The 27648-nt window shown below is 50.1% G+C and overlaps 1 protein-coding gene across 1 annotated transcript in view; it reads left to right on the top strand.

Annotated features, from left to right (window-relative positions):
* Nucleotides 1-27648, top strand: part of RIN3 (Ras and Rab interactor 3) — a 126563-nt gene that overhangs the window by 50926 nt on the left and 47989 nt on the right. Inside the window, exon 4 of the mRNA XM_058292401.2 lies at nucleotides 20419-20491. Coding sequence (XP_058148384.1) covers nucleotides 20419-20491 — 73 coding nt within the window. The remainder of the gene's footprint in view (nucleotides 1-20418; nucleotides 20492-27648) is intronic.

Raw genomic sequence — 27648 nt, 5'->3', positions numbered from 1 at the left:
AAGCCGGCGTTCTGGGGCTGGCTGCCTGCCCTCCTCGGTCCTGGGCTCCTCTGTCACGTGGCAATGCACATGGAGCCTCTCCTGGCCTCCCCCTTCTCTTCCAGGTTCTGTTAACTTTCAGCCGCTGGCTGCTCCCTCTGTGACTTTCTCTCTCTCTGTCTGAATTTTATTTTGCTTATAAAGGACTCCAGTACAGGATCAAGACGCATCCTGGGCCATGCCTCCACTGACACAACCTCATCAGGGGTCTTACCACAATGGCCCACACCCACAGGGATGGCGTAGGTTTAAAAACATGCTCCAAGCCACCATAGGTGGGAAGTATTCTCCTCCCACAGGGGAGTGGTAGCAACTGTTTTGAACAGGCACTGCCAGCTATTGTACCCCAGTTCTCTCTCTGCTGCGTGAAGGTGACAAGACGGCTTGGTGGCATCTGGGTTACCACTTGGCCTTATTGGGGATCCTCACAGGGAGGGGAAGGTCAGAGAACCAGCAGAAGAGACATTGGGGTAGGGGATGTAGGGGGCAAAGGAGCAGGTCACAGGGCAGGTAGAGGCCTGGCTGCAGCTCTGTCTCCTGATGGTTGAGGGGGACACTGGCTACCTTTTCATGAACCTGCACCCTTGAAGATGGTGGCAATGCCACATTCTTTTCTGCTGGCTGCTTAAAAAAAAAAAAAAAATTGGAAAACAGCTGGCCCCATCCCTAAAAGAAGAACCATAAAGAATGGTGTGGGCTGGCCCACAAAGGAAGTGAGCCACGTTTCCCGGGCCAACCCCACTTTCCTCCCTGTTCCTTCCCTACTGCCCAGGCTGGTCCTTCGGTTGAGAAAGGCCAGCTGGTCTGGCTCAAGTTGGATTTCTTCTTGCCCATTGGCAGCCTTCTGCTCTCAGGTATGTGGTTTCCAGCCAAGGAGTTGAAGTTGGATAGAAGGATTCGTACCCAGGAAGAAGGGCCCAAATCATGGGCAAATGCGGTGATTCTTGTGCTGATGGTTGTCCCCGCTGGGCTAGGGGCACTTTTAAGCCAAGTGGGGGAGAAATTCCGAGTGAGTCCTGGGCAGTCGAGAGCTGCCTGGACAGGCAGGCCAGAGTGCCACCCGGAATGCCTTCGAGTTCCACGGGGGAGATTGTCATTGGTGTCCTTGTATTTGTCACTCTCACCAACTGACTCATTAACCTGTATTTGAATCAAAGGTGTTACATCCTAAAAATGATAAGGAAGGATAGTGTTTAAAGTAGGGGCTGGTCTGGAGCAGGTGACCTCTTGGTATTTCCCCAACGAGGCAGTACCGCGTCACCGTGCATGAGCAGGTGCTGTGGAAAGGCTGACAGCTGTAGGTGTTTATTCCTCTGTGGCCCCGTGTGACCTCAGACAAGTTGCTTAACTTCCCTGTGCTTTGGTTTCCTCAACTGTAAAATGGGCACATCTGCAACGCAAGCATTGGGAGGACAGCTGGGTGACGGTGTGCAAGGAGCCCAGGGCGGCGCTGGCCTGGGAAGTGCTCGGCTGCAGCAGCATGGGCTAAGTGACCTCAGTGTCTCCTCGTGAAAGGGGAGCAAGCCATCACGGTGCCTGGTGTGCAGGGAGCGCTTACTAAACACTAGCGATCGTAATCAGCCATGGCCTTGAGTAACAGGCAGCTCACGCCGTAAAACCCTCAGCTCCTGCGGGCGCCTGGCTCCTGCACAGCTCCTCTGAGAAACTCGTTCTTTCTCCTTATCTCTGGTGGTTGTCCCCCAGGGAGGTCTGGCTGCAAACTAGCCAGAGTTTGTTTCTTTCTGCTCCCACGAGCTTGGTGTGAGCTGGCAGGACGGATCTGGGCCTTTCCGGCATGTCCAAAACTAAGGTTGGCCCAGGAAAAAAAAAATGTCAGGGTAACTTGACTCCAAGAACTCCCTTATGAAATTCCTGTTTTTGTGTTGTTTCTATATGTAGATTGTGAATCATGGCAGTGTACATAGTTTTGCTGCCTGCCTTTTTTTCATAATAAACGTATTGTGAGCTTTCTCCATGTTATTAAACATTTCAAGGATTTTGCAAATAGGCTGAACAGCTTCTAAGGGCAGAGGCGCGGGGCGGACCCTGTAAGGCACAGGCCCTGGCCCTGGCCCACTGGGAGGCCCACGCGCTTAAGCAGAAACACACGGCAGACCCTTGGTGCCAGAACGGAAGCGTGCGCTTTGGGGTCTTCAAGATGGATTGCTCTCCACTGGGGTGATCGCCTGGCCTCCTTGGGGCCTTGGAGGGTGACAATTCGTGGTGAGAAAGAGGGAGGGGGGAGGCCTGTTGGGCTGAGACCACCGCCCGCACCAGGGCTCAGAGGCAGGAGGGGGTGGGGGCCGGAGCCGTGGGGGGGCTGCCGAGGTAGAAGCAGGTGCCGTCTCACCTGCTCTACGTGGGGCTCAGCCTGAGTGGCCCGGCCCGCCCCCGTGCCCGCTGCCCTGCAGGCCCTCCGACTTCCCTCCAAGGCTTCTTATTTGGACAATGAAGTGCCAACGATTCTTGCCTGTTAGAAGCCCCTCCCCCACGTTCCCCCTGGAGCAGGAAGGACCCCGTCTCTCCAGGTGGACTTGCCTGCTTGGCTCCCCTGCCCCCTTTATGTTTTACCATGCTCATGCCTGTCTCCTCTACTTGGACCCCTCTCTCGGCTCCTCGCGGTCCACTCAGGCCAGCCTCAGCCTTTGTTGTCTGTTTGATAGTTTCACATCTTCTTTCCCCAGCTGTGGGGGAAGCTGAGGGTAGGGTTTCGTCTGATCCCTCTGTGGTCCCCATAGCCTGGCAGAAGGCAGGGCAGGCAGCAGTGTTCTGCAAGGCCCGGTCACGGATGGACAGGTTGGTCACAGCACACGCCAGCGTGGGGCAGGGGGCCCGGTATGGCCCGAGCGGGTGGCTTTGGGACCCAATGGTCCCTCACTCAAGTGCCGCCCATCGGCATTCCCAACTGCAAGATCTGGGCAGTGCTCCTTAGCCTCAGTTTGCTCATCTGTCGGGAGGACCCATGGTCATGGCCGTGCTCGGCTGAAACCAGCACACAGTAGGGGCGCCTAAAAAGTTAATTGCCTCTCCCCCGTCCCTAACTGCACCCCTGCCCACGTGGCATAGGGCCTGGGTCTGTGGGTTGCAACCAGCTCTGTGAACCGAAGCAAGTCGTGGAACGCCTCAGCCCCCTTCGGCAGCCACACAGCGGAGTTAACACCTCCGAGAAAGTTGTCATGAGGAGCCCACCAGAAAACCCACCTAACACCTGCCGGAATGCAAGTGGGCCAAATCCGCGACCCCCGACCCGTCATCCCTGTGGATGGGTAACTGGCACCTCTGAGGGCCCTGGGTCACGAGCGAGACGGGGTCCCTGCTCGCAGAGCTCAGTCTGGCCAGGGAGGCAGCATGGACAGTGGCAGCGCAGTGTGGCCAGGGCTCTTAGGACCAAAGTGAGCCGGTGGGACGAAAAGCAGGGAGGGTTGCGGGCAGGGCCCTCCAGACAGGGAGCCCCGCGTGGGTCCGGGTGCGGAGGTGAGCTATTACGTGCGGTCCTGGAGGGACCCTTGGGTCACGTGGTGGACTGGGCAGGAGTGGGAGAAGCAAACCAGAGTGGTTTTGCAAGTGCTCTGTTGTTCTCACGGCATCACTGTAGGGGCCTCGGCTTGTCTGCTCCGAGAGGGGACTTCTTAGGGGATGGTTCTAGGGGACTCAGCTTTAGGTTAGTGTTTATTTTATCCTGAAAAGGAAAGCCCATTGTTACCACTGAGCATCTCTGGGCACAGAGTCAAAGAAACGCCTCCCAGATGTGCTCTGATCTGGAGGTGTCCACGAGGAAGTCGTGGGCAGCTCTAGGGCCGCTGGGAGCTTGTGGCAAAGCCATGGGTGAGAGCGAAAAAGATTCTAATCTGGCTCCTCCAGGAACTTGCTGTGTGACCTTAAACAAGTCACTCAATATCTCCGGGCCTCCTTGAAGAAGGGACCCCGACCTCACCTGGTGAACCGGGCTACAAAATGCCCTTGAAGGGAGGTGGACTTGGCCCAGTGGTTGGGGCGTCCGTCTACCACATGGGAGGTCCGCGGTTCAAACCCCAGGCCTCCTTGACCCGTGTGGAGCTGGCCCATGCGCAGTGCTGATGCGCACAAGGAGTGCCCTGCCACACAGGGGTGGCCCCCATGTAGGGGAGCCCCACACACAAGGAGTGCGCCCCGTAAGGAGAGCCGCCCAGTGCGAAAGAAAGTGCAGCCTCCCCAGGAATGGCGCCACACACACGGAGAGCTGACACAGCAAGATGACGCAACAAAAAGAGACACAGATTCCTGGTGCTGCTGATAAGGATAGAAGTGGTCACAGAAGAGCACACAGCGAATGGACACAGAGAGCAGACAACCAGGGGGTTGGGGGGGAGGGGAGAGAAATAAATAAATAAACAAATCTTAAAAAAAGAAAACCCTTGAAGGGTTAAGTCCACATGGAGAGAAGGTCCCATTCCTAGTTGGCCTGACCCCAGCACCTGGGTCATAAAGTCTGTGCACAGCCGCTCGGCGTCTGGGCAGCCCGGCGGCCCCTGGGGAAGCTGCGTTATTGTACCCGTCCCACCAGCTTCTCCTTCCTGCCCATACAATTTAAGGAAACACTTGGTGGCAGGAACTTCTGGAAAGTACCAAAGAAATAGACGGGTGTCTTCCATGGGTCTTTGTGTCCATCTCCCTCTGTCAACTGAGGATCAAGTGCTTTGTGGGGCTCTTATCGGCAGCCCTCATCCTGTTAGGATGTCTTGTTGGCAAGGTCTTTGTTTTTCAGGAACTTGTCCCAGTGGAATTTCCCCTGCTGGAACGTTCCTTTAATGTAGTCACTATTCCCAGGCCGAGGATGTCCTCGGCACCTGCTCAAACAGGTGAGACCCGTGCCCCAGTGGCCAGGCCCTGCCCTGAGGTCTTCTCTAGTTCAGCCTTGGGCACCCAGTGGTGGGGGCTCGCTGGGTACCAGGCCCTGGGAGACGTGTGCACAAACATCATCCTTTCGGCCTTGGCCCTGGAGAAGCCACGGCCCAGCACAGGGGTGAGAGCCGAGCTGTGAGTCAGTCTCGCTCAAGGTCAAGTCCTAGCATCGTGACGTCACAGCTTTGCAACCTTGGGCAAGCCACCCGCCCTCTCTGGGTCTCACGGCTTCCACGAGTGGTCAAATTCTTCTAGACGTGGGATAAAAGTCCCCAAACCCTGGGGAGGGGGTCTGAAGCTGGTCATTGTTGGTGGCACCTCCTGTGGGCACCAGGGGCTGTCTTTGCCCTCAGGAGCGCCCCTGCGCCTTCTCCCAGCGAGGGCAGAGCGTCTTTTCATGTTGGGTATGTCGGGGACACCCCCGGGCCCCTGCTGCCCCCGACGTGCCAGCCCCTGGGTGGCTGCCTCCGTCCCCACCCCTGTACCTTTCCTTCTTCCAGAAAACCTCCCCGTCTCCCACTCTTTAGTCTTCCCTGATACTCGGCAATTTGCAAATCTGTCCAATGTCGCCCCTCCTGTGTTGGCATCTGAACCTGTGAATAGTTCCCAGACAAGTCCTGTCTGCGTTGTGACAGGCCCTGCTGCGTTTCTCTTCTCAGCTCTTGAGTCCTCATCGTCACAGCTGCTAAATGTGGAAGAGCCCCGTCCAGGAAAAGGGCTGTTTTATTAGAGCTTGCACAGTTTAGGGGGGAGTCGCTGTAGGATTAACTGCCAAAACCGAGGCGCGGGAGTTCTGAGACGGGGCTTTAAACAGCAGCGGGCACCGTGAACATCCACTGCGGTCCAGGCAAGGTCCCCGGTGCTGGGTGCTGGAACGGTAAAAGGAAATAAGGCCCGGGCCCTGCTGCCAGGAGCTTCCTTCTGGGCTGGAGCCAAGGCTGTAGACAGATGACGATGGTGTCACTGGGGCTCTAAAGGGAAGTATGTGCCCCGTGCCAGGGTCTCTTGCAGAAGGAAGATGAACCCGCCTGGACCTCAGTTTCCCATCCGTGCAATGTGGGGAGGGGCTTCGGGCCAGAGCATGGGTTCTGGCTTTCAGTGCTTTCCTGTCCTTGGCAGAGACTTGGATGCATATGGAAGTGGCCCTGCTGGACCCTGCTTGCACCCTGGGCCAGGGCTGCCTGTCCTTGCCTTCCCCGCGGCCTCCAGCCAAAGGGTGTGGCACGGCAGGTGGGGAGCCCCGCGTGGCCTTGGCTGCTGGAGCACGATCTGACATTGAGAAGCTGCAGGGCCCCCAGGGCTTTGGGGCCCGATAGTGGCCTCGGGGGCCGCGTGATAAACCCCCAGCAAAGGGGCTCCAGGGCCAGCAGTGAACCAGACAGGGACAAAGGTCCCCGCCGGATTCTCAGCAGCAGCCAGGGAGAGAGAAAGGAAATTCTGCCAGCACATGCAGGAATCAGCGTCCGCTCCCAGCCCCCCTCAGTCCCAGCCCGCCCTGCCCAGCCTCCTTCCCCCAGCTTGTCCAGCCTCGACACGCTACTTTGTGGGGTGGCCACCGCTCCTCCCGCAGAGCCCCCTGTTCCGTGCCACTCCCAGCCTTTGCACACAGGGCCAGAAGCACCTGGATTACTGTCATCCTCGCTTGGCAGTTAGAGAGCTGGCGGCGTGGCCTGGCCCCGTGGTGGGCAGTTGGTGCAACCAGGGGCTCAGACCTGCCCGGCAGATTCAGGTCTTTGTCCCAAGCAGGAACAAGAGTTGTCGCACTTCACTGCCCAATCCTTGGATGGTTTGGTAGCCTCCACGAGAAGCTCTGGCCAGCAGGGGCTTGTTTGTGCCTCTCACTTTTTCTCGCAGCTTCTGCCTTCTGCTGGTACCAGAGAGACACAGGGAGCTCTAGGCTCGCAGCCTCTTCCTCCAGGCTCCGTCAGGCAGCTGAGCTGCAACATCATTCTCTGAGCGAGAAGGCCTGGCACCATGGGATCCCAGAACTCCAGAGAAATTGCTACCCTCCCCACTCACACCCCTGGGGACAGGGGGTAGTTTGCAGTTATGTCAGAAAGCTGGCGGGAAGCTCAATGGATAGAGTGTCCGCCTACCATATGGAAGGTCCAGGGTTCAAACTCAGGGCCTCCTGGCCCGTGAGGTGAGCTGGCCCATGAGTGGCGCTGCCACACGCAAGGAGTGCCATGCTATGCAGGGGTATGCCCCGCGTAGGGGAGCCCCACGCGCAAGGAGCGTGCCCTGCATTGAGCCGTCCCATGTGAAAAAAGCACAGCCCGCCCAGGAGTAGCACCCCACATACGGAGAGCTGACGCAGCAAGATGACTCAATAAAAAGAGACCCCGATTCCCAGTGCCGCCGAGAATGCAAGCAGACACAGAAAAACACACAGCAAATGGACACAGAGAGTGGACAATGGCGGGGGGGAGGGAAGGGAAGAGAAAAGAAATAATACAAATAAATCTTTTTAAAAAAAAAAAAGAAAGCTGGGCCTTTGGGTAGGCCGGGTGATGGTAGCAAACAGCCCTTTCTCCGCCCCAGCCACAAACCTTTCAAGTGGTGGTTTCCATGGCAACCATGGTACTGCAGGGCAACAGAAGGCTCTGGCCAAAGGCTGCCGTGACCTTCAACATGGGGACGGCGCCTGCTCCCTGCCGGGTGGCCCGCAGGTTGGCCGAGGAGGAGGGATGGGTGTGGGAAGAACGGGAGTGGCCCTGCCTGGCCGATCGCCTTGCCCCTCCTCACCATCCAGCCGTGCCCTCTCCCCTCCACTGCTGGCACAATGCCCAGGCCCTGCCGCTTTGGCCAGACTTGGTGATACTCTGCCCCTTTAGGAAGGAAGACCCCAACCTGTCTTCCAACCCATCCTGGGTGGTGGGAGGTCTCAGAGAAGGTTGGCTCAGCCGGGTCATGGAGGGACCTTGGGGCAGGGCTACTTCCTGGGCCCACCCAGAGTTTCTCCCCAGCCAGATGTGAAGGCCTCTCCTCTCCAGCAGGTGAGCCCTCTGCCAAGGCAGTAGCTCTGCCTGTCCTGTAGGAGTGGCGTCCAGCCCTTCCTTGGTCCCTCTAGGGACACGCTCCCCACTGCCTACTGAGGCAGCTGGTCCCAGTTTGGAGCCGTGCTAATATATCCAATGAGCATTCCATGAACACCTATTGAATCCTTGCTACGTGCAAGGTTTTTATCAGAGATCAAGTCAGTTAGCACCGCCTCTCCGCCACCTGGTAAAATTTTCATTCATCGAAAGGGAAGGTGCCGATGGCTTTGAATCTCCACTCCCCACAGAGGATTCCCTCTTGGCCCCATGTTCCAGGACCATTGGAAATTCCCTGGAACCGTTTTAACTCTGCAGCTTCCTCTCAACTTCCATATCCGTTTACCTTTTATTTCTAGACTTTGAGCGCAATCCAGTATTTATTGATGAAAGAATGCATAAAGAAAATGGCTGGGCTAAAAAGAGTAACTTTGACCAAGCCCTTCAAATGGGGGTCATAACTGGAACATTTATTAACAACAAGTCCTGCTGTTCCCCAAAATGTGTTAGAACTGAGCTCACTTGGGTTAAAAAAGGGTACCTGCTAATACCAAAAAGAGTGGGTTTGTATTTGCCAGTCTTAAGAATCTTTGGCAAGGTGGCTTCTCATTCCACGTTTTCATGTAATAACGTTTTCCTCCTCAAAGCCTAAGTTCAGGCTTAGGGTAACAAATGTTCATTCTCCATTTGTTAGCCAAGACTACTCAGACTCTAACGAAGGCATGTGACAGTAACCGTTCTCTGCTCAGAGTGAGCGTGATGTAGGATGTATTTTAATTGCTGTAGTCACGCGGCTCCGTAGAATTGGGCATGTCTGGAGTTCACCTTTGCACCCTCCATGAAGAAAGCATCTACTAAGCATGTCGATGTCAGTATTGCAGAGAAGACTTTGGCCTAGGTATTTATAACAGCTGGTTAAAGGCCCAGCACACAGTAATTACAGCTAGAGCGTCTATCATACACAAATAAGAGTTGATGTTTAATTAAAGCAGCCTTGACAATACCTCTATTGAATCTTTTATATAACACCACAGAGTGCCTACTGTTTTTCAGACAAGCTTGGAGAGCTTTCATATAGTCATTCTCTAAAAAAAATTTGAAAGATCCTGTTAGGTTGAAAAGACTAACTACACACTGGGGAAAAGCATTTGTACATTGCATGTCCGACAAAGGACTGGTTTCTAAAATACATAAAGACTTTTAAAATTTAACATTTAAGATAACCCAATTTAAAAAGGGGCAGGACTTCTGGGAAGATGGCAGACTAGAAAGACACAGGACTGTCTTCTCCAGAAAAATAGCTGGAACAGAGCCTGAAAGAGCCTGGAAAAAGATCTTCTAGGGTTTAGGACACCAGCTGAAGGCCGGACACTGCCCAGAGGAGAGAGGGACAAAGGAGGGGAAGCCGATGACAGAGGTGTGAGTTGAAGGAAGTGGCTGCCGGCACCCTCCCCTACAGACATTTTAGAATTCTCAGGCCTCTGGGCCTGTGGCTACAGACAAAGAGGGTTTCGGGGCTCCACCACCCCAGGAAAGGGGGGTTGAGAATGACAGCCTAAGGCGGACTCAGCTTCTGACCCACGAATTTGGCCTGCTGCGTCCCAGGAGCCCTTCCAGGCCGGGTGGGGCCACACATTGCCTGCCTTGGGAACCAGCCAGGGGCTAAAGATATAAGACCCTCCCAATCTCCTCTACTAACCAGAACTGATTGTTGAGGATGCAGAGGGGAGTGGAAATGTTTCCTACCTGGGTAAAGGGAGGGGGCTGCTGGAGGAGGCTGGAGTACTGTCTCTGAGAAAATTTGAATTACAAGGCTCTTAGCCTCCAGGCACATTGATCTAATGTGTGTTGCAATAAATACTCTCCTGCCAGACAGTGAACTGAGAGCTACCAAGGAGCGCCATCTGCTGTCATACCAAGGAAGTGCATGTGAGAAAATTAAGAGGCTTTTTCCGGCCTTTATATCTTCCCTCCCAAAGGCCCTAGGAAGCTGGACTGTCACCACTTACTGGGTCCAGAGCCCAGTTTTGAGCAACTACCAAGAACACTCCTAAAATCTATGTCAAGCTAAGAATGAAAGAACAGCAGTAATACACAGCCTTCCACCACCAAATCCCTAAAAAAGAGAAGTTGAGCATGAGTAAACTACATCCTAATCAGATGCCTAGATATCAGCAAAAAATTACAAGCCATACTAAGAAAATGGAAGACATGGCCCGAGAAAAGGAATATATCAAAGCCACAGAAGAGATGCAGGATTTAAGAGAACTAATTAGTGAGGTGCACACCAATTTCCAAAATCAAATTAATGAGTTGAAAGACAATAAGACTGAAGAGATAAATGGCATCAAGAAGACATTGAGTGCAAAGAAGAATTTGAAGTCCTGAACAGAAAAGTAACAGAACTCATGGGAATGAAAGACACAATAGGTGAGATTTTTTTGCATACATGTTGTATGCATGCTGATGCATACAACAGCAGACTCAAAATGATAGAAGAAAGAAAAAGTGATACGAAAGACAGAACAGCTGAAATTGAAGTGAGAAAAGAACAGAGAGAGAAAATAATGGAAAAAATTGAGCAGGGGCTCATAGAGTTGAATGATAACACAAAATGCAGTGACATACATGTCGTGGGAGTTCCAGAAGGAGAGAGAAGGGAAATGGGACAGAAAGAGTATTTGAGAAAATAATAGCAGAAAATTTCCCAACTCTTACAAAAGAAATGAACTTAGGTATCCACGAAGTGCACTGGACCTCAATCAGAATAAATCTAAATGGACCTACTCCAAGACACATACTACCCAGAATGGCAAATATCAGAGATAAAGAGAAAATTCTGAGAGCAGCAAGGGAGAAGCAAACCATCATGTACAAGGGATGCCCAGTAAGATTAGCATGGATTTCTCTTCAGAAACCATGGAGATGAGAAGACAGTGGTGTGATACAATTAGGATACTGAAAGAGAAAAACTGACAGCTGAGAATTCTTTATCCAGCAATATTGTCCTTCATATATGAAGGTGATTATAAAATATTCACAAATAAACAAACTAAGAGAGTTTGTGAAAAAGAATCCACCTTTGGAGGAAATATTAAAGGACACCTTAGAACATGAAATAAAAAGACAGGAGAGAGAGGGCTGGAGGAGATTATAGAAGAAAGAATGGCAGAAAGGATAACCAAAAGAGTAAAAAGACAGATAAAAACATGATATGACATATGAAAACCAAAGAATAAAATATTGGAAGTAAATAATGCATTTACAGTAATATCATTAATTGTGCATGGATTAAACTCCCCAGTCAAAAGATACCGGCTGACAGAATGGATGAAAAAACATGAGCCATCCATATGCTGCTTACAAGAAATTCACCTTAGACCCAGGAATACAAACTGGCTGAAAGTGAAAGGTTGGGAAAAGATACTCCATGCAAATAGTAACCAAAAAAGAGCAGGGGTAGCTGTACTAATATCGAACAAAACAGACTTTAAATGCAGAAAAGTTATAAGAGATACAGAAGGCCATTATATATTAATAAAGGGACAATCCACCAGGAAGATATAACAGTCATAAATATCTATGCACCTAACCAGGGTGCCCCAAAACACATTAGACAAACTCTGACAAAACTGAAGGGAGAAATAGACATCTCTACAGTAATCATTGGAGACTTCAACACCCCACTCACATCATTAGATAGAACAACCAGACAGAAGAGCAACAAGGAAACAGAGAATTTGAACAATATGATAAGTAAGTTAGACCTAACAGACATATACAAAACAGTGCATCCACACTCAGCAGGTTAAACATTCTTCTCAAGTGCCCATGGATCTTTCTCTAGCATAAACCACATGCTAGAGTACAATGCAGCTCTCAATAAATATAAAAAGATTGAAATTATACAAAGCACCTTTTCAGATCATAATGAAATGAAACTGGAAATCAATAATAGACAGGAAATGTGCAGAGTCTAAACAACACACTCCTAAATAATCAGTGGGTCAAAGAAGAAATTGTAAGTGAAATGAGTAAATATATTGAGACATGTGAAAACAAGAACACAACTTAACAAAGCTTATGGGATACAGTGAAGGCAGTCCTGAGAGGGAAATTTATAGTCCTAAATGCCTATATTAAAAAAGAAGAAAGAGCTAAACTCAAAGATTTAACTGAACAACTAGAGAAACTAGAAAAAGAAGAGCAAACCAATCCCAAAGCAAGCAGAAGGAAAGAAATAATAAAGATTAGAGCAGAAATAAATGAAATTGAGAAAAAAAATAGAGAAAATCAACAAAACAAAAAACTGGTTCTTTGACAAGATCAATAAAATTGGCAACCCCCTAGCTAGACTAACAAAGAAAAAGAGAGAGAAGATGCAAATTAATACAATCAGAAATGAAAGGGGGACAGTTACAACTGACCTCACAGAAATAAAAAGGATCATAAAAGGATATTATGAGAAAATGTATGCCAAAAAACTAGACAACCTAGATGAAATGCACGAATTCCTAGAACAGCACAAACAACCTACACTGATGCTATGAGAACTACAAGAATTTAATAAACCAAGCACATTTAAAGAGATTGAATCGATCATCAAAAATCTCCCAGTAAAGAAAAGTCCAGAAGCAGATGGCTTCACAGGTGAAGTCTACCAAGCATTTTGGAAAGAATTAACTCCAATCCTGTTTAAACTCTTCCAAAAAAATTAAAGAGGAGGGAAAATTACCCAACACATTCCATGAAGTCAACATCACCCTAATAGCAAAGCCAGATAAAGATTCTTCAAGAAAAGAAAATTACAGACCCATCTCTCTAATGAACATAGATGTGAAAATTCTCAACAAAATACTTGCAAATCAAATCCAACAGCATATTCTCAGGATGGAGAAATAAAATATGGATTAGAGTGGCATTACTGGTATTCTACTATAGAATTATTGCAACTTTAGCAAAGGAAGAAATTATATCATTGATGTCAAAACAGTGGCTGTGGGAATTGCTGAGCGCAGGGAGAGGGAAAAGAGGTGTGATAGTGGGACATTTTGGGGACTTGGAGTTGTCCTGAATGATATTGCAGGGACAGATGCAGGACATTGTATATCCTGCCATAACCCACTGAATAGACTGGGAGAGAGTGTAAACTACAACATAAACTATAATCCATGCTGTGTAGCAGTGCTCCAAAATGTACTCATCATGCAATGATGTACCACACTAAAAGTTGTCAATGTGGAAGGAGTGGGGGGTGTGGGGAATGGGGTATATGGGAACCTCTTACATTTTTTAATGTAACACTTGGTGTGATTTATGTATCTTAAAAAAAAAAAAAAAGACATATCCATCACGACCAAGTGGGATTTATTCCTGGTATGCAAAGTCGGCTCAACATAAGAAAATCAGTCAACATAATACACATTAACAAATTGAAGGAAAAAAACACATGATCATCTCAATTGACCAGAAAAGGAATTCAACAAAGTCCAGCATTCTTTTTTTGATAAAAACACTTGAAAAGATAGGAATGGAAGGAAAATTCCTCAGTCTGATAAAAAGGGGTATATGAAAAACCCACAGCCAACATCGTACTCAATGGGGAAAGGTTGAAAGCTTTCCCTCTAAGATCCAGAGCAAGACAAGGATGCCCGTTGTCACCATTGTTATTCAATATTGTACTAGAAGTTCTAGCTAGGACAATTAGACAAGGAAAGAAAAAAAATAAAGGCATCCAAATAGGAAAGAGGAACTAAAACTCTATTTGTGGATGACGTGATCCTGTATTTAGAAAATTCTGAACTATTCACTACAAAGCTACTTGACCAAATAAATGAGTTCAGCAACATGGCAGGATACAAGATCAACATGTAAAAATCAGTAATGTTTTTATACACTAGTACCGAGCAATCTGAAGAGGAAATCAAGGGAAATTCCATATACAATAGCAACAAAAAGACTCAAATACCTAGGAATTAATTTAACCAAAGAAGTATAGGACCTATATAGAGAAAACTATAAAACAGTGCTAAAAGAAATCAGTGAAGACCTAAGCAAATGGAAAGATATTCCATGTTCATGGATTGAAAGACTAAATATCATGGAGATCTCAATCCTTCCAAACTGATTTATAGATTCAGTGCAATATCAATCAAAATTCCAATAGCCTACTTTACAGAATTAGAAAAGGCAATTACCAAATTTATTTGAAAGGAAAAGGGCACCCAAATAGCTAAAAGTATTCTAAAAAAGAAGAGCAACGTGGGAGGAATTTCGCTACCTGACCTTGAAACATATTACAAAGCTACAGTAGTCAAAACAGCATGGTACTGGCATAAAGATAGATACATCAATCAGTGGAATAGAATTGAGAGTCCAGAAATAAACCCTCACTTATACGGTCTACTGGTTTTTGACAAACCTAAGAAGTCCATGTTAACGGGACAAAACAGTCTTCAACAAACAAATGGTGCTGGGATAACGATATCTATATCTATAACCAGATGAGTGAAAGAAGACCCCTATCTTACTGCCTATACAAGAATCAACTCAAAATGGGAAAAAACCTAAATAGAAAAGTCAGGACCATAAAACTACTAGAAGAAAATGTAGGGAAACATCTTCAAGACCTTGTAGAAGTTGAATATAGACTTGCCACATGACCCTGCAATACCACGACTGGATATATATCCAGAAGAAATGAGAGTAGTGACACAAACAGACATCTGCACACCGATGTTCATAGTGGCATTATTCACAATTGCCAAAACTTGGAAACACCCATGTGTCCATCAACCAATGAATGGACAAACTGTGGTGTATTCACATGATGGACTATTATGCAGCTGTAAGGAGAAATGAAGTCATAAAGCATATGACAACATGGATGAACCTTGAGGACATTATGTTGAGCAAAGCAAGCCAGACATAAAATGACAAGGACTATATGACTCTGTTACTATGAATTAAATATGTTGTGTAACATATTGTATGATTCAAAAAAAAATTTACATGTAATCCAGTAAAAAAAAAAATGAGGAAACGCCTTACGTTTTGATGTGACCTCCAAGGGATATTAATAAATGAATAATGTAAAGGGAAGAACAGTTTAAAAACAGTTAAAAAAAAAAAAAAGGCATTTCTCCAAAGATGACATGCAACTGACTAACAAGCACATGAAAGGTTACTCAAAATCATTAGTCCTTAGAAAAATGCAAATCGAAACCATGAGATACCACTTCATACTAGGAAAACTAATAAAAAAGACGCAGTAACAAGCATTGGTGAGGCTGTGGAGAGAGTGGAACCACCATACATGGCTGGCAGGAGTTAAAATGGTGTAGCCATCTTGGAAAACAGTTGGCAGTTTCCCAAAATGCTAATCCTAGAATTACTGTATGACCCAGCAATTGTATTCCTAGATATGTACCCAAGAGAAATGAGAACGCATATATCTCCACAAAAACTTGTACATCAATATGCATAACAGCTTTATTCATCATAGCCAAAAGGTGGAAACAACAGGAATGTCCATCAACTGATAAATGGATAAGCCAAATATGGTATATGCACACAATAGAATATTATTTGTCTACAATAAGGAATGAAGTACTGATACATGCTACAACATGGACGAACCTTGAAAACATTACACTAAGGGAAAGAAGCCAAGCACATAATGAAGGATCACATAATTTATTATTCCACTGATGGAAGTGCCTAAAATAGGCAAATTCATAGAGCCAGACAATAGGTGAGTGGTTGCCAGGGGCTAGGAGGATGGGGAAGGAGTGGAGAGTGGCTGTTAATAAGTATGCTGTTTCTTTTTAATGTGATAAAAATGTTCTAAAATTGATCGTGATGATAATTGCATAACTCTGTGAAGGTCCTAAAACCATTGAAAATGGGTGAATTACATGGCATTCGAATTTTATCTTAATAAAGCTCTTTTATTAGGTTGGTGCAAAAGGTATTGCGGTTTCAGACTGTGAATTTTAAATCATTATAACTAGGCTCAAACACGTCTTTATTAATCAAAATAGGAACCATTACATTTTGCCAATAAGAAATAAGTTTGTTCCTGTAGTGTAAAAATCCATGCTTCAGATTCGGTGAAGTCTTGGAAAGTATTTTCTGCATCTTGCTGGTTGTGGAATTGTTTCCCTGCAAAAATCTGTCAAGATGCTTGAGGAAGTGGTAATTGCTTGGCAAGAGGTCAGGTGAATATGGCAGATGAGGCAAAACTTTGTAGCCCAATCTGTTCACCTTTTGAAGCGTTGGTTGTACAACGTGTGGTCGGGCATTGTCATGAAAAAGAATTGGGCCCTTTCTGTTGACCAGTGCCTGCTGCAGGTGTTGCAGTTTTTGGTGTATCTTATCGATTTGCTGAGCATACTTCTCAGGTGTAATGGTTTCACCAGGATTCAGAAAGCTGTAGTGGATCCGACCAGCAGTAGACCACCAAACAGTGACCCTGACCTTTTTTGGTGCGAGTTTGGTTTTGCAAGTGCTTTGGAGCTTCTTCTCAGTCCAACCACTGAGTTGGTCATAGGTGATTGTCACATAAAATCCAGTTTTCAACACACGTCACAATCCGATCAAGAAATGGTTTGTTGTTATTGCATAGAATAAGAGAAGGTGACACTTCAAAATGATGATTTTTTGGATTTTTGGTTAGTTTATGAGGCATCCACTTTTCGAGCTTTTTCACCTTTCCAATTTGCTTCAAATGCTGAATAGAATGGTCGTCGCTGAGTTCTTTGGCAACTTCTTGTGTAGCTGTTAGTGGATCAGCTTTGATGATTGCTCTCAGTTGGTCATTGTCAACTTCCCATGGCCAGCCACTGTGCTCCTCATCTTCAAGGCTCTCATCTCCTTTGCAAGACTTCTTGAACCACCACTGCCCTTTATGTTCGGTAGCAGTTCCTGGCCAATTGTGTTGCTGATGTTGCGAGTTGTCTCCACTGGTTTACAACCCATTTTGGACTCAAATAAAATTGCTCGAATTTTCTTTTTGTCTAACATAATTTCCATAGTCTGAAGTAAATATAAAATAAACAGCCAGTAATAAGTCATTAGCAAAAAAATATAAAGCGAGAAATGAACATTAAAATGATGTATGATGTAACCACATTTAAGAATGTATCCCTAGGGAAACGGACTTGGCCCAGTGGTTAGGGCGTCCAACTACCACATGGGAGGTCTGCAGTTCAAACCCTGGGCCTCCTTGACCCGTGTGGAGCTGGCCCATGCGCAGTGCTGATGCGCACAAGGAGTGCCCTGCCACGCAGGGGTGTCCCCCGCATAGGGGAGCCCCACGCGCAACGAGTGCGCCCCATAAGGAGAGCCGCCCAGCGCGAAAGAGAGTGCAGCCTGCCCAGGAATGGCACCGCCCACACTTCCCGTGCCGCTGACGACAACAGAAGCGGACAAAGAAACAAGACGCAGCAAATAGACACAGAGAACAGACAACCGGGGGAGGGGGTGGAATTAAATAAATAAATAAATCTTAAAAAAAAAAAAAGAATGTATCCCAATATTAAATCGCAAATTTCAACAATGCAAAACCACAATTACTTTTGCACCAACCTAATGAAATCTCAACGTTAAAAAAACCAAACAGGCGGCGGACTTGGCCCAGTGGTTAGGGCATCCGCCTACCAGATGGGAGGTCCGCGGTTCAAACCCTGGGCCTCCTTGACTCGTGTGAAGCTGGCCCATGCGCAGTGCTGATGAGCGCAAGGACTGCCGTGCCACACAGTGGTGTACCCGCGTAGGGGAGCCCCATGCGCAAGGAGTGCGCCCCATAAGGAGAGCCGCCCAGCGCAAAAGAAAGTGCAGCCTGCCCAGGAATGGTGCCGCACATATGGAGAACTGACCGAACAAGATGATGCAACAAAAAGAAACACAGATTCCCATGCCACTGACAACAACAGAAGCGGACAAAGAAGACGCAGCAAATAGACACAGAGAACAGACAACTGGAGTGGAGGGGGAGGGGAGAGAAATAAATAAATAAATAAATCTTAAAAAAAAAAAACAAAAAACAGTCCAACTAGAAAATGGGCAAAAGACATGAACAGACATTTCACCAAAGGTAGTGTGAAAATGGCAAATAAGTACCTGGAAAAATGTCAACTTTATTAGCCATTCTGACACGTGCCAATTAAAACCACAATGAGCTACCACTACATACCTATCAAAAGGGCTAAAATTAAAAAAAAATAGTGGCAACACCAAATGCTGGTGAGGATGCGGGGAAACTGATGACTCGTCCGTTGCTGGTGGGGATGTACAATGGCATGGCCACTCTGGAAAGCAGTTTGGCAGTTCCCAGCAGTCACACTCTTAGGCTCATACCCTAGAGAAATAAAAATGTATTTTCATCAGAAACTTGTATATGGATGTTTATAGTGGCTTTATTTATCATAGCCAAAAACTGGAAACCACACAAATGTCCTTCACTGAATGAATGGTTCAACCAACTGTCCATGCATACCATAGAATACTACTCAGCAATACAAAGGAATGAAGTACAGATACATTCAACAGTTTGGATGAACCTTAACGAAATTATGCCGAGTGGAAAAGCCTATCTCAAAAGGATATAGCGTGCATGATTCCATTTAGATAGATTTCATCAGATAGCAAACTCATAGAGATGGAGAATATGTTAGGGGCTGCCAAGGGCTAGCGATGGGGGAGGAGGTGGCGGTGGTTAAAAAGGGTAGTACAAGGGAGCCTACGGTGATGGGGCACGTAAGTATCCGGATTTTGGTGGCTCTCTGATTAGAATTATGCTGGGCCCTGGGCTGCAGAAACGAATGAGCCCTGACCCTCCAGGCAAGCTGCTGAATCAGCCGGCAGACAGTTGAAACTAGAAACTAGAAATTAAGCCTTGTGAGAACCACCAATTTAGAAAGAGAGAGGAAGGGCTTCATAGGAAGTGCTGGGGGGCGGGGAGGGGGAGGTGCAGAAGATAGTGACAGATTTCATGTTCAAGGTTTCACAAATATGCTGCACCGGTAGACCAGTTCTAAGGGGCAGGGGAAAGCTGCTCGTTGTTGAGCAAGTCCGCCTGTGCTGGCCTGGGCTCTTTGCATGCATCCCCGCTGATCCCACTTGCAGGATTAGTGAAGAAAGCCCTTCTGGCCACTTCGTACAGATGGAGCTATCTGTCACTGTTCCTGCGGCTCCTTTGCCCCAGCCTCGCCTTGGGGGCAGTCTGCATGGCAACTGGTGGAGCAAGTCGGTGATGTTCCAAATGCAAGCACTAGGTGGCGCTGTGGGCCGCCACCACCGGCTGATAATTCACAAAGGGTGATAATATGACGGACTGACGTTTGTCAGGACTTAAATCATTTCTAGGCATCTTCAGTACATATAAATATGTACTGTAGCATATTTATATGTTTTGAACTCACTTTAAAAACATTTTTATATCCTAATGGGAAACCATTATCTTTTGCCATAAATAAATGAATGTAAATTTTGTTAATAGTTTAGGACAGTGCTTAGCATGTAGGAAGAAGGTGAATATAGAAACCAAGTTATTAAAGCAAAGCACATTGGCTTGTTTATCCCTATAACCATCTCAGGGCCACCAATGCCAGCAGAATTCTGTCCTAGGCTTTGAAAACTGGACGGCAGTAGGCTGATGTCACTATAGCCTGGGTTTTTGGAGTTGGAAGGGCTCCTTCATTTTTGCAAGTGGAGAAACTGAGGCACTGAGCGGGAAGCGACATATTCAGGTCCTAAGGTCAGAGCCAGGCCTGGAACCTGGGTCCTGCCTCCCCCTCCACCCCGTGGGAGCTGGAAGATCCTCAGGTGTGATGGCCATGTCTTCCCGGGGGGGCTCCCAAACCTGGGAGCATCACCTGCCGGTGGCTGGCACCTGCCCCTCCAAGGAGCCGCACCCACTCATGATAAGGTCTTGGGCAAATGCTCTGACCTCTCTTCTTTGTCAGAGTATAAAATATGGGGATCACCGCCCCCACCTGCGGTTACCTGCGCAGCCAAAGTGAGTCGGGCTCTGGTGGGCCCTGAGGCTCTTGTAGAAAAGGCGAGTGGCCCCCATGAGCGCCCCTGGACTGCTGTACCTCCTGGAGGCCAGGGAGACAGAAGAGCTTTCTGCCGGCTGGGCCCTCATAGTCCTCAGAAGGAAGACAGATCCTTGAGGGGACCCTGATAAATTGTTTACTCCTGCTTTCCAAGCTGGAGTCTTCTGTGTCATTTAGAAGGTAATGGTCCGTGTGTAACCACGGCTGCCTGAATTGCAGTGGATTGACCCGATAGTAGTTCAAGTCTCACGTATCTAAGACCCGGGGACAGTGGATACGGCTGGGGCTCCGCAGTCCAGGCCAGGGGCCCCCAGTGAGCAGCAGACACAGCCCGCCGTCGGGAGCCGCCGCCTCCTGCCCTCTGAGCAGGGCACTCACCCACGGCCTTTCTCGTCTCTCCTCAGTCCTGTACCTAGAAGGCTCCGTGCTTGTGTTTGAGGACATCTTCAGACTGATTGCCTTCTACTGTGTCAGTAGGTGAGTAGACCTTGGCCCTCCACCCAGAGCTCCTGACCACTCAGGGAAAGCACAGGGGGCTGTGGGCTGGCTACACACATCCCCTGCAGCCTTTGGTGGGGGGACAGGGAAGTCCCCAGGGGGAAGGGTGTCACCCAGAGGATGCAGAGAGGGACAGCCCTCTGCCTTTGCTCTGGTGACCAAAGGGGTAGTGTTGGCACGCACGCTTTCTGGGAGCAGCTGGCCAGGGCCCCTCCCTTACCACCACCTGCCTCCCTGGCTCACTGTCCATCACCCCAACTTCCTGTGTGACCGGTTTTGAGGACTGCGTGGACCTGACCCCATTGCGGTGGTTTTAGAAGGCGCTTGTGATTATTAAGCACCTGCTGGGTGGAGTATCTGATAACCACCCTCAAGAATCCGCTCTACTAACTCGGCCCGTTTCAGGGCAACACAATTTAAAAATACTTGCAGTGCCGTAAACCAATGGCTGCAACTCCAGGGCCTTGACACGGCTGGCTGGTGGCCGGGCGGAAGGCCCTGGGGTCCAGGCCCACTTCTCCCTGCTTCAAAGAGACCCCCCAGAGCTGCCTCTGGTGAAAACCACGGCTCAACTCAGAATGCCCCTCCCCACCTCCCAAGACCCTTCAGGCCCCCCAGTGGGCAGAAAAGGAGGTCCTGAGAATAAGTGCCGCTTACACCTGCCACTGATGAGGGCTCACCAGGTGCCTAGCGCTGCGCTCAGGACTTACATCCACCATCTTCTTAAATCTTCCAAACAATTCCACCAGGTAAGTGCTCTTGTTATCCCCCTTTTGCAGAGGAGGAAACTGAGACTGAGAGAAGTAACTTGCTCAAGGGCACACAGTTGTTAAGCGACAGAGCAGGGATTCAAACGAATACAGCTTTGAGATCCATGCTCTCTTCTAGAGCAGCCCCACTGTGTGCATCCTGCAACGAGTGTCCCACCAGGCAGGACATCGGGGCCCCCAGTCCTTGTACAGTATAGCTTGTTGAGCTGCAGGGAGATGGGCCCTTTCCTGCTGAAAGAAATCCTGACCTTCCTAGATGCTGCCCAGATAGTGTTTAGCATGTGCTAGGTGCTGTGAGTGAGTGAGTGAGTGAGTGAATGAATGAATGAATGAATGATGGCATCTTTGAAAACCCCAGAACTTGAGCTAGTTACTTAACCTCTCTGAGCCTCAACTCCCTCTTCTGTGAAATGGGAATGACAATACTGACTTCGTAGAAGCTGGAGGGGAGAACACATGGGAGGAGGCTGCCCTCTGCCAGGCTCCCGGGCGGGCCGTGGGAGGGTTGGCTGGGGCAGCAGCGTCACCTGTGTCCAGGGAGGCCTGGAGCCGCTGTCAGCAGGTCACAGCCATCGCCGCCCAGCCTTTCCTCCTCCTCCTCGGTCCAGACAAGCGGGTGCCTCTTGTCCTGCTTTCCAACTCCCAGAGCCTGACCCCTGGATTTGGAGGGTACAGGCCCGAGGCCTGAGCTTGTGAGCCTCTCGGGAACGAGATACTGCAGGAAAGAGGGGCGCTAGGCTGGAGCAGGAGCCCCATTTCCCAGCAGCTGCTTGACCTCTCCAGGCCCCTGGCCTCACCCGTCAAGGGGAAGTTAGCCCAGATGGGACACCAAAGAGCTTGAGCTCTGTGCTTCTATAATTCTAAGAGCCTCTGGAACCAAACACTTGGAGGCAGCTGGGACGTACAAAGATGCACATTTCATGTGCCTCCGTGTCCCTGCAGGGCCTTGTGCAGGGGGATATTTTGCTAAATGCCTGTCCGTTGCAGCTCTGGGGACACAGTGCCACAGCGCTGAGCTGCAGACCCCTCCCTCCACGACCCGTCACAGAGCCCCGGGGTCCTGGGACCTGGCTTAGTGCCTCTTAGCAGAGTGCATTGCCATGATAAGGGGGCCAGCCCCGAGGCTTGCTCCTCGAGGCAGGACCAGCCGTCCCTCTCATCTGGAGAGCACCATCTCTGCTCCCTCTGCTCCCTCAGTGGCCTCCGTCCCCGGCACAAAGGTGAAGAGGACACAGGTTCTGTTTTCAAGGCGCTCGCCCCCGACCTGGATCTAACCCTAATGCTTGAGCTGGAGTGTGGACAATGTGAGGGTTCTAGAAAGGGCCCCCAGACCCAACTGGGTCCCAAATTCACTCAGGGAGCTAGTTAGAAATACAGGCTCCCCCCTCTCGATATAGAGGTGGAGTGGACATCACCATCCCAGGGTCCACAGGATGGAGGAATAGAGTATGGATTAGAGTAGATTTACTGATATTCCACTATGGAGCTGTTGTGATTAGTAATGGAAGAAATTGTAGCATTGGTGTGGAGAAAGTGGCCACGGTAGTTGCTGAGGGCAGGGAGAGGGAAGAAGAGATGTGATGTGGGGGCATTTTCAGAACTTGTCATTCCTAAGTGATACTGCAGGGACAGATGCTGAATATTATCTATCCTGCCATAACACACTGAATGTACTGGGGGAGAGTAAACTACAATGTAAACCACTATCCATGTGGTGCAGCAGTGCTCCAAAATGTATTCACCAAATGCAATGAATATGCCACACACAAAAAAAAGAAGAAAGAAATACAGGCTTCTGGTCCCAGATTCTGACTCGTGGGCTTGGAGTGGGGGGCACAGGAATCTGCAAATTGATGCCACGTCTGTCTGCAGACCAGGCTTTGGGAACTGGCTCTAGAGGAATGAGACACGAGGCTTAGCTGGGTCTCCCAGAGGCCAACTCTGGGTGAGAATTCTTGTGCAAATGATGACTAAAGATGTCTTCAAGGAGGAAGCAGCAGGAGGGAGAGAAGCCAAGTGAAGGGTCAAGGCGGTGATTTCAGGTGAGGTCCCAGCCTCATCCTGACCCTGTGGGCAGCGCTGGAGCACGTGGGAGACCTTGGAGTTGTCCCACTTTAAGCAACAGAGCGGGTCTCTGTGCCCTCAAACCAGCCAGTCATCTCGCGGGCCTTTTGGACTCTCCGTATGGCCAGTGGGACAGGTAGTGGTACATCCACATGCCCGGCAGGCCTCTGAGGCCACAGGGGCCGGCCCTCAGGAGCCCAGAGCTGCGGCAGGGATGGAGCACCTGGGGGTGTCTGCTGCAGCCACCTCCCCCCGACTGTGGCAGGCTCTGGGCCGGCACTGCCCCCGGCCCTGTCCCATCCTTGCAGCCAGCTCTGCAGGGTCAGTCGCAGCATCTGCAGCCCCAGTTCGCGGGCTGATCCTTGTTAAGAGGCTTGGCTGGTGCTCTAGAAACCATGGGGCATGTGCTTACTGCTGTGATAGACAGGGAGACTGAGGCGTGTAACCTGCCTTGTGTCGCATAGCTAAGCCCAGGCCAGGATCGAGCCCAAGCCCAGCTGACCACAGAGCCCCAGCTGCTTCTGCCCGGGCAGGTGGGACAAGCCTGGGGCCCAGAGAAAGCGCATGCCTCCCCCTCTGTAGACGCCCCTTCATCAGGTGGGAGTCGAGGCAGGCAAAGGGGGCGGGGAAGAGACTGCAGGGCCGAGGGCCGGTGTGGGCGAAGGCCTGGACGTGGGAGAGCTGTGGACAGCCTCGGGGATAGCTTCGGGGGGAGAACAGGATGCAGGGGCGGGGCGGGCCTGGAGGGCCTGGGGCGCTGTGCCAGGCCTCTGGGGTGTGGCCCCGGGAGTTCCCGGTCAGGCTGCTTTAGCTGAGCTGCAGTGCACGCGACCCCGGTGTGGGGGGCACGGAGACCCTCAGGGGCCACGGCAGCCGTCTGGGCCCCACGGGGAGGAGTCGGCCCTGGGCGGGGGCGTGGGTAACTAAGGGTGGGGGGACAGCCACTGCAGGGAGGAGTGGGGGAGCCCGGGCAGATGCTGGGGTTTCCATCCTGGGCTGCAGGAGGTGATGAAATGAGGAAGGAAGGGGAGGGGCCCTGGGGCCTGCCTTCCCAGCCGCGGTACCCAGCACGGTGACTGAGCACCACCCTGCTCTCCTGGGGAGGGGTGGGGTGGGCAGGGGCCGGCCAGCTGCTTTGGGGGAAGCCGTCGTCGCCCCACATGGCGCTGCCTCTCCAGCCAGCTCAGCTGCTGACTTTATCAAACCTCAGTCCTGCCATTGGACAGTGAGGCCGGTCAGCGGAGGGCGACCCTCTGCTCAGAGGCCCGGAGGAGAGCCTTGGAAAGAGGCAGGAAAGGCACAGGCTCCCACGAGACGCAGGCATGGGCCACGTGTTCTGCACAAGCCGGTTCAACGCCTTCTCCACACAACCCCATCTGACGTCCCCACCGTCAGGCCAGGAGCTGAGGCTGGACGTCAGCTGGGAGACCAGGCTGTGATTCCAGGGTCCATCCTGCCTGTCCTCTCGCTCGCTTGAATGACCGGGGGGAGGTTGGGCCTTTCCCCAGCCTGGGTTGACTCTCAAAACCACGGAAGTCACCAGAAGCTCGGAGGACGTGTGGCTGAGGGGGCTGGGACCGTCAGGGAAGGGGCTCTTTTGGGGCTCAGACCTTGCTGCTCCAGGCCTGCGCCTTCCATCCTGGGACCGCTCCCCAGGCCGCCACGTCTCCCCAAGGGAGTCACGCCCCAATGTTTTCACGCGCACGGCGGGAGCTGGCTGTGGCACCAGGCACACCGGGGGAAGGAAAAACTGGCCTGAGCAAGAGAACGAATGGGATCGCACGTGTGACCTCACAACGTTCTTCAGTCTGCTGCTCACCACCCATTAGAGCGCCGTGAAGTCTGTTCACTGGGTTGTGGCTGTCAGGCTTTTTTCCATGAAAAATACACTAGAATAGAAAATACTAGAAAACATCTCATGTAGTTAGTTAGAATCAGTCTTGTTTTGCTAAACTCTGGTTTTGGGTGGGTGGGCGTGGGGGGCTGTGAATGAACATGCCCATCCTGATGGCAGCCGTGCTCCTTCCTGCCAGTCGGGATCAAAAACGTCTGAGAGCTGTTGGCTAGAACCAAGGCCTCAGGCCGGGGTGTGTGGGCCTCAGGAGGTGTGCAGGCAGATCTTCAGAGTGTGGAAAGAAACGTTAGCACATTTACCCTAGAGAATCCCATTTTGAAGATTTCTCTTTTTGTGAATGCTTTTTAGTGGACTTCATAGTTTACACAAGGAAACGTCCATCGTGCCTGGAGCGGGGCTTCATTTTAATGTTTACTGATAGCCTGTGTGGGGTGCAGGGGGAGGCTGCGATGCCCCAGGCTGCACCCATCAGAGGCTCCTAGGGAGTTATTTTTAAATGGGGGTTCTCGGGCCGGGCCCAGATTTGACACCGGGGATTCCATTTTCAACAGGCTGCCCCGGGGATCAGAGGAGATGGTGTGTGGGGTACAGGGGGTCCCTCTGGTTTTTGATTGTGAGTGTTCAGGGGGATTCTGCACCATCCTGTTTACGGGGTGTTTTCCATGTCCCAAGGGGAGACTTCTGGGCAGAGGTGTGAGTGAGCTGTGCATTTATCACCCATCGTCACACGCTGCTAGATGTACTTATGCACGCTGCCTCACCTCGCTGGGTTCAAACACCATTTGCCCAGGGCCCTCCTTCATCACTGAGCAGCAGGCACCCGGAGACACCCTGAGGTTCAGGCCAGAGGAGCGGGCGTGTTCAATCCTTGTTCTTCTAGAGCTGCAAGGGGCAACCAGCCCCATCGCTGGTTTTGAGCGCACACTCATACGCGCTATCTATAAATTGTAAATTGCGTATGAATTGGTACCTGCTTGGGGGAAGGGGAACAGTCTGGCAAATTCTGCAGTTTTTTTAATGGCAGAATACCACTGGCACAGCAGGCTCTAGGAGTCCATCCTAAAGAAATACTGGCCTGAGGGCAGAGAGATTACCTGCTCAGTTGTTCCTTGCAGCAGTGTTTGATCCAGTGACAATTTGGAAACTGTTTTTTGTTTGTTTGCTTGTTTGGCTGAAAGGGCGTAGAGTCCAGGGGTTAGGGCTGGAACCCGGGAGCTAGCCTGCCTGCATTCAAGTTCCCGTGCTGTCACTGGCTGTGCGGTGGGGGCAAGCCAGGAGAGCTTTCTGCACCCCAGTTTCCTCAGCTGATGGAAAGTACGTACTTCGTGGGGTAGTTGAGAGAATTCAAAGGGCTAATACATGCAAAGTGCTTAGAACAGCACCTGGGTGCTTGGCAGGCTCTGTCGGTGTGAGCTCCGGTGGAAGATGCAAAAAGCCTGGATTCCCACTAAAGAGGGGAAAAGAACTGAGGGCCGTCCCGTGGCATCCCCTGCAGCAGACAGAATGAATGAGCTCAGCACAAATGTCTGGACTTGGGAAAATGTTTGTTCTATAGAGATTGTTAAGTGAAGAAAGCAAGTATAGAGCGATATGTAGGGCATGATGCCATTTTCAATTTGAAAATGAGTGGTGTGTGGGTGCGTGTGTGTATGCACATGTGCAAATGCACAGAGAAGGGTCGGGAAGCCTCCGCTTAGAGCATCGACCGTGGGCCCTCTTGAAGGATGGGTTGAACTGCCGAGGGCAGGACATGCACGTTGTGTGTGTGTGTGTGTTTGGTTTTGTATTTCTTTTCTAATTTAAAAAATAAACCTACCATTTAAACATTTTTGTTAGATGGTTTGTGGTCTGGTTGAAGGTATCACGGTGAATGGAATCAAGTTTTGCATTATTACAGATTTAGAAACATTTCAGTGTTTCCGTGTGAAAGTTGCCCCCTACTGGGTGACGTTGGGGGAGAACCTTCAGCTCTCCCAGCCTCTGTGTCCTCAGCTGTAAAACGGGAATATTAGTGTCCCCCTGTGGGGTTGCTGTGATGTAAGAGCAATGATGATGGCAATGACAACAGTGATCATTTCATCCTCATGAGCTCTAAGGCCTGTAAAACACCTGGCCTTTACCTGGCACAGAGCAGGGCTCAATAAATGCCCATGTCCTTGGGGTGCTTCTAGTTGTCCTGGAAAAAGTGGCCCCTGGGCGAAATGCTACATCAGGTAACACCAGCCTCAGACAATATCCTTGAAAACTGGGTCCCAGTGGAGGAGGTCCAGGAAGAAGGTAGACTCTGGTGGGCCCAGGTGGCGAGGCGGAGGCCGGCATTCCCACCAAGCAAGAGCTGTGGGGTGGGGGTGAGCGAGGTGTGCTTGCTATAGAGGGAAGGTGAGCAGGGTGTCACCAGAGACAGGGAGGGGCTGCCCCAGGCTGCAGGCAGAGGTAGGGGAGGAAGC

Source organism: Dasypus novemcinctus, chromosome 3 (genome assembly GCF_030445035.2).
Source record: "Dasypus novemcinctus isolate mDasNov1 chromosome 3, mDasNov1.1.hap2, whole genome shotgun sequence".
In the NCBI taxonomy this organism is placed as follows: Eukaryota; Metazoa; Chordata; class Mammalia; order Cingulata; family Dasypodidae; genus Dasypus; species Dasypus novemcinctus.
Note: the sequence above shows the minus strand (reverse complement) of the source record. Positions and strands in the feature narration are given on the sequence as shown.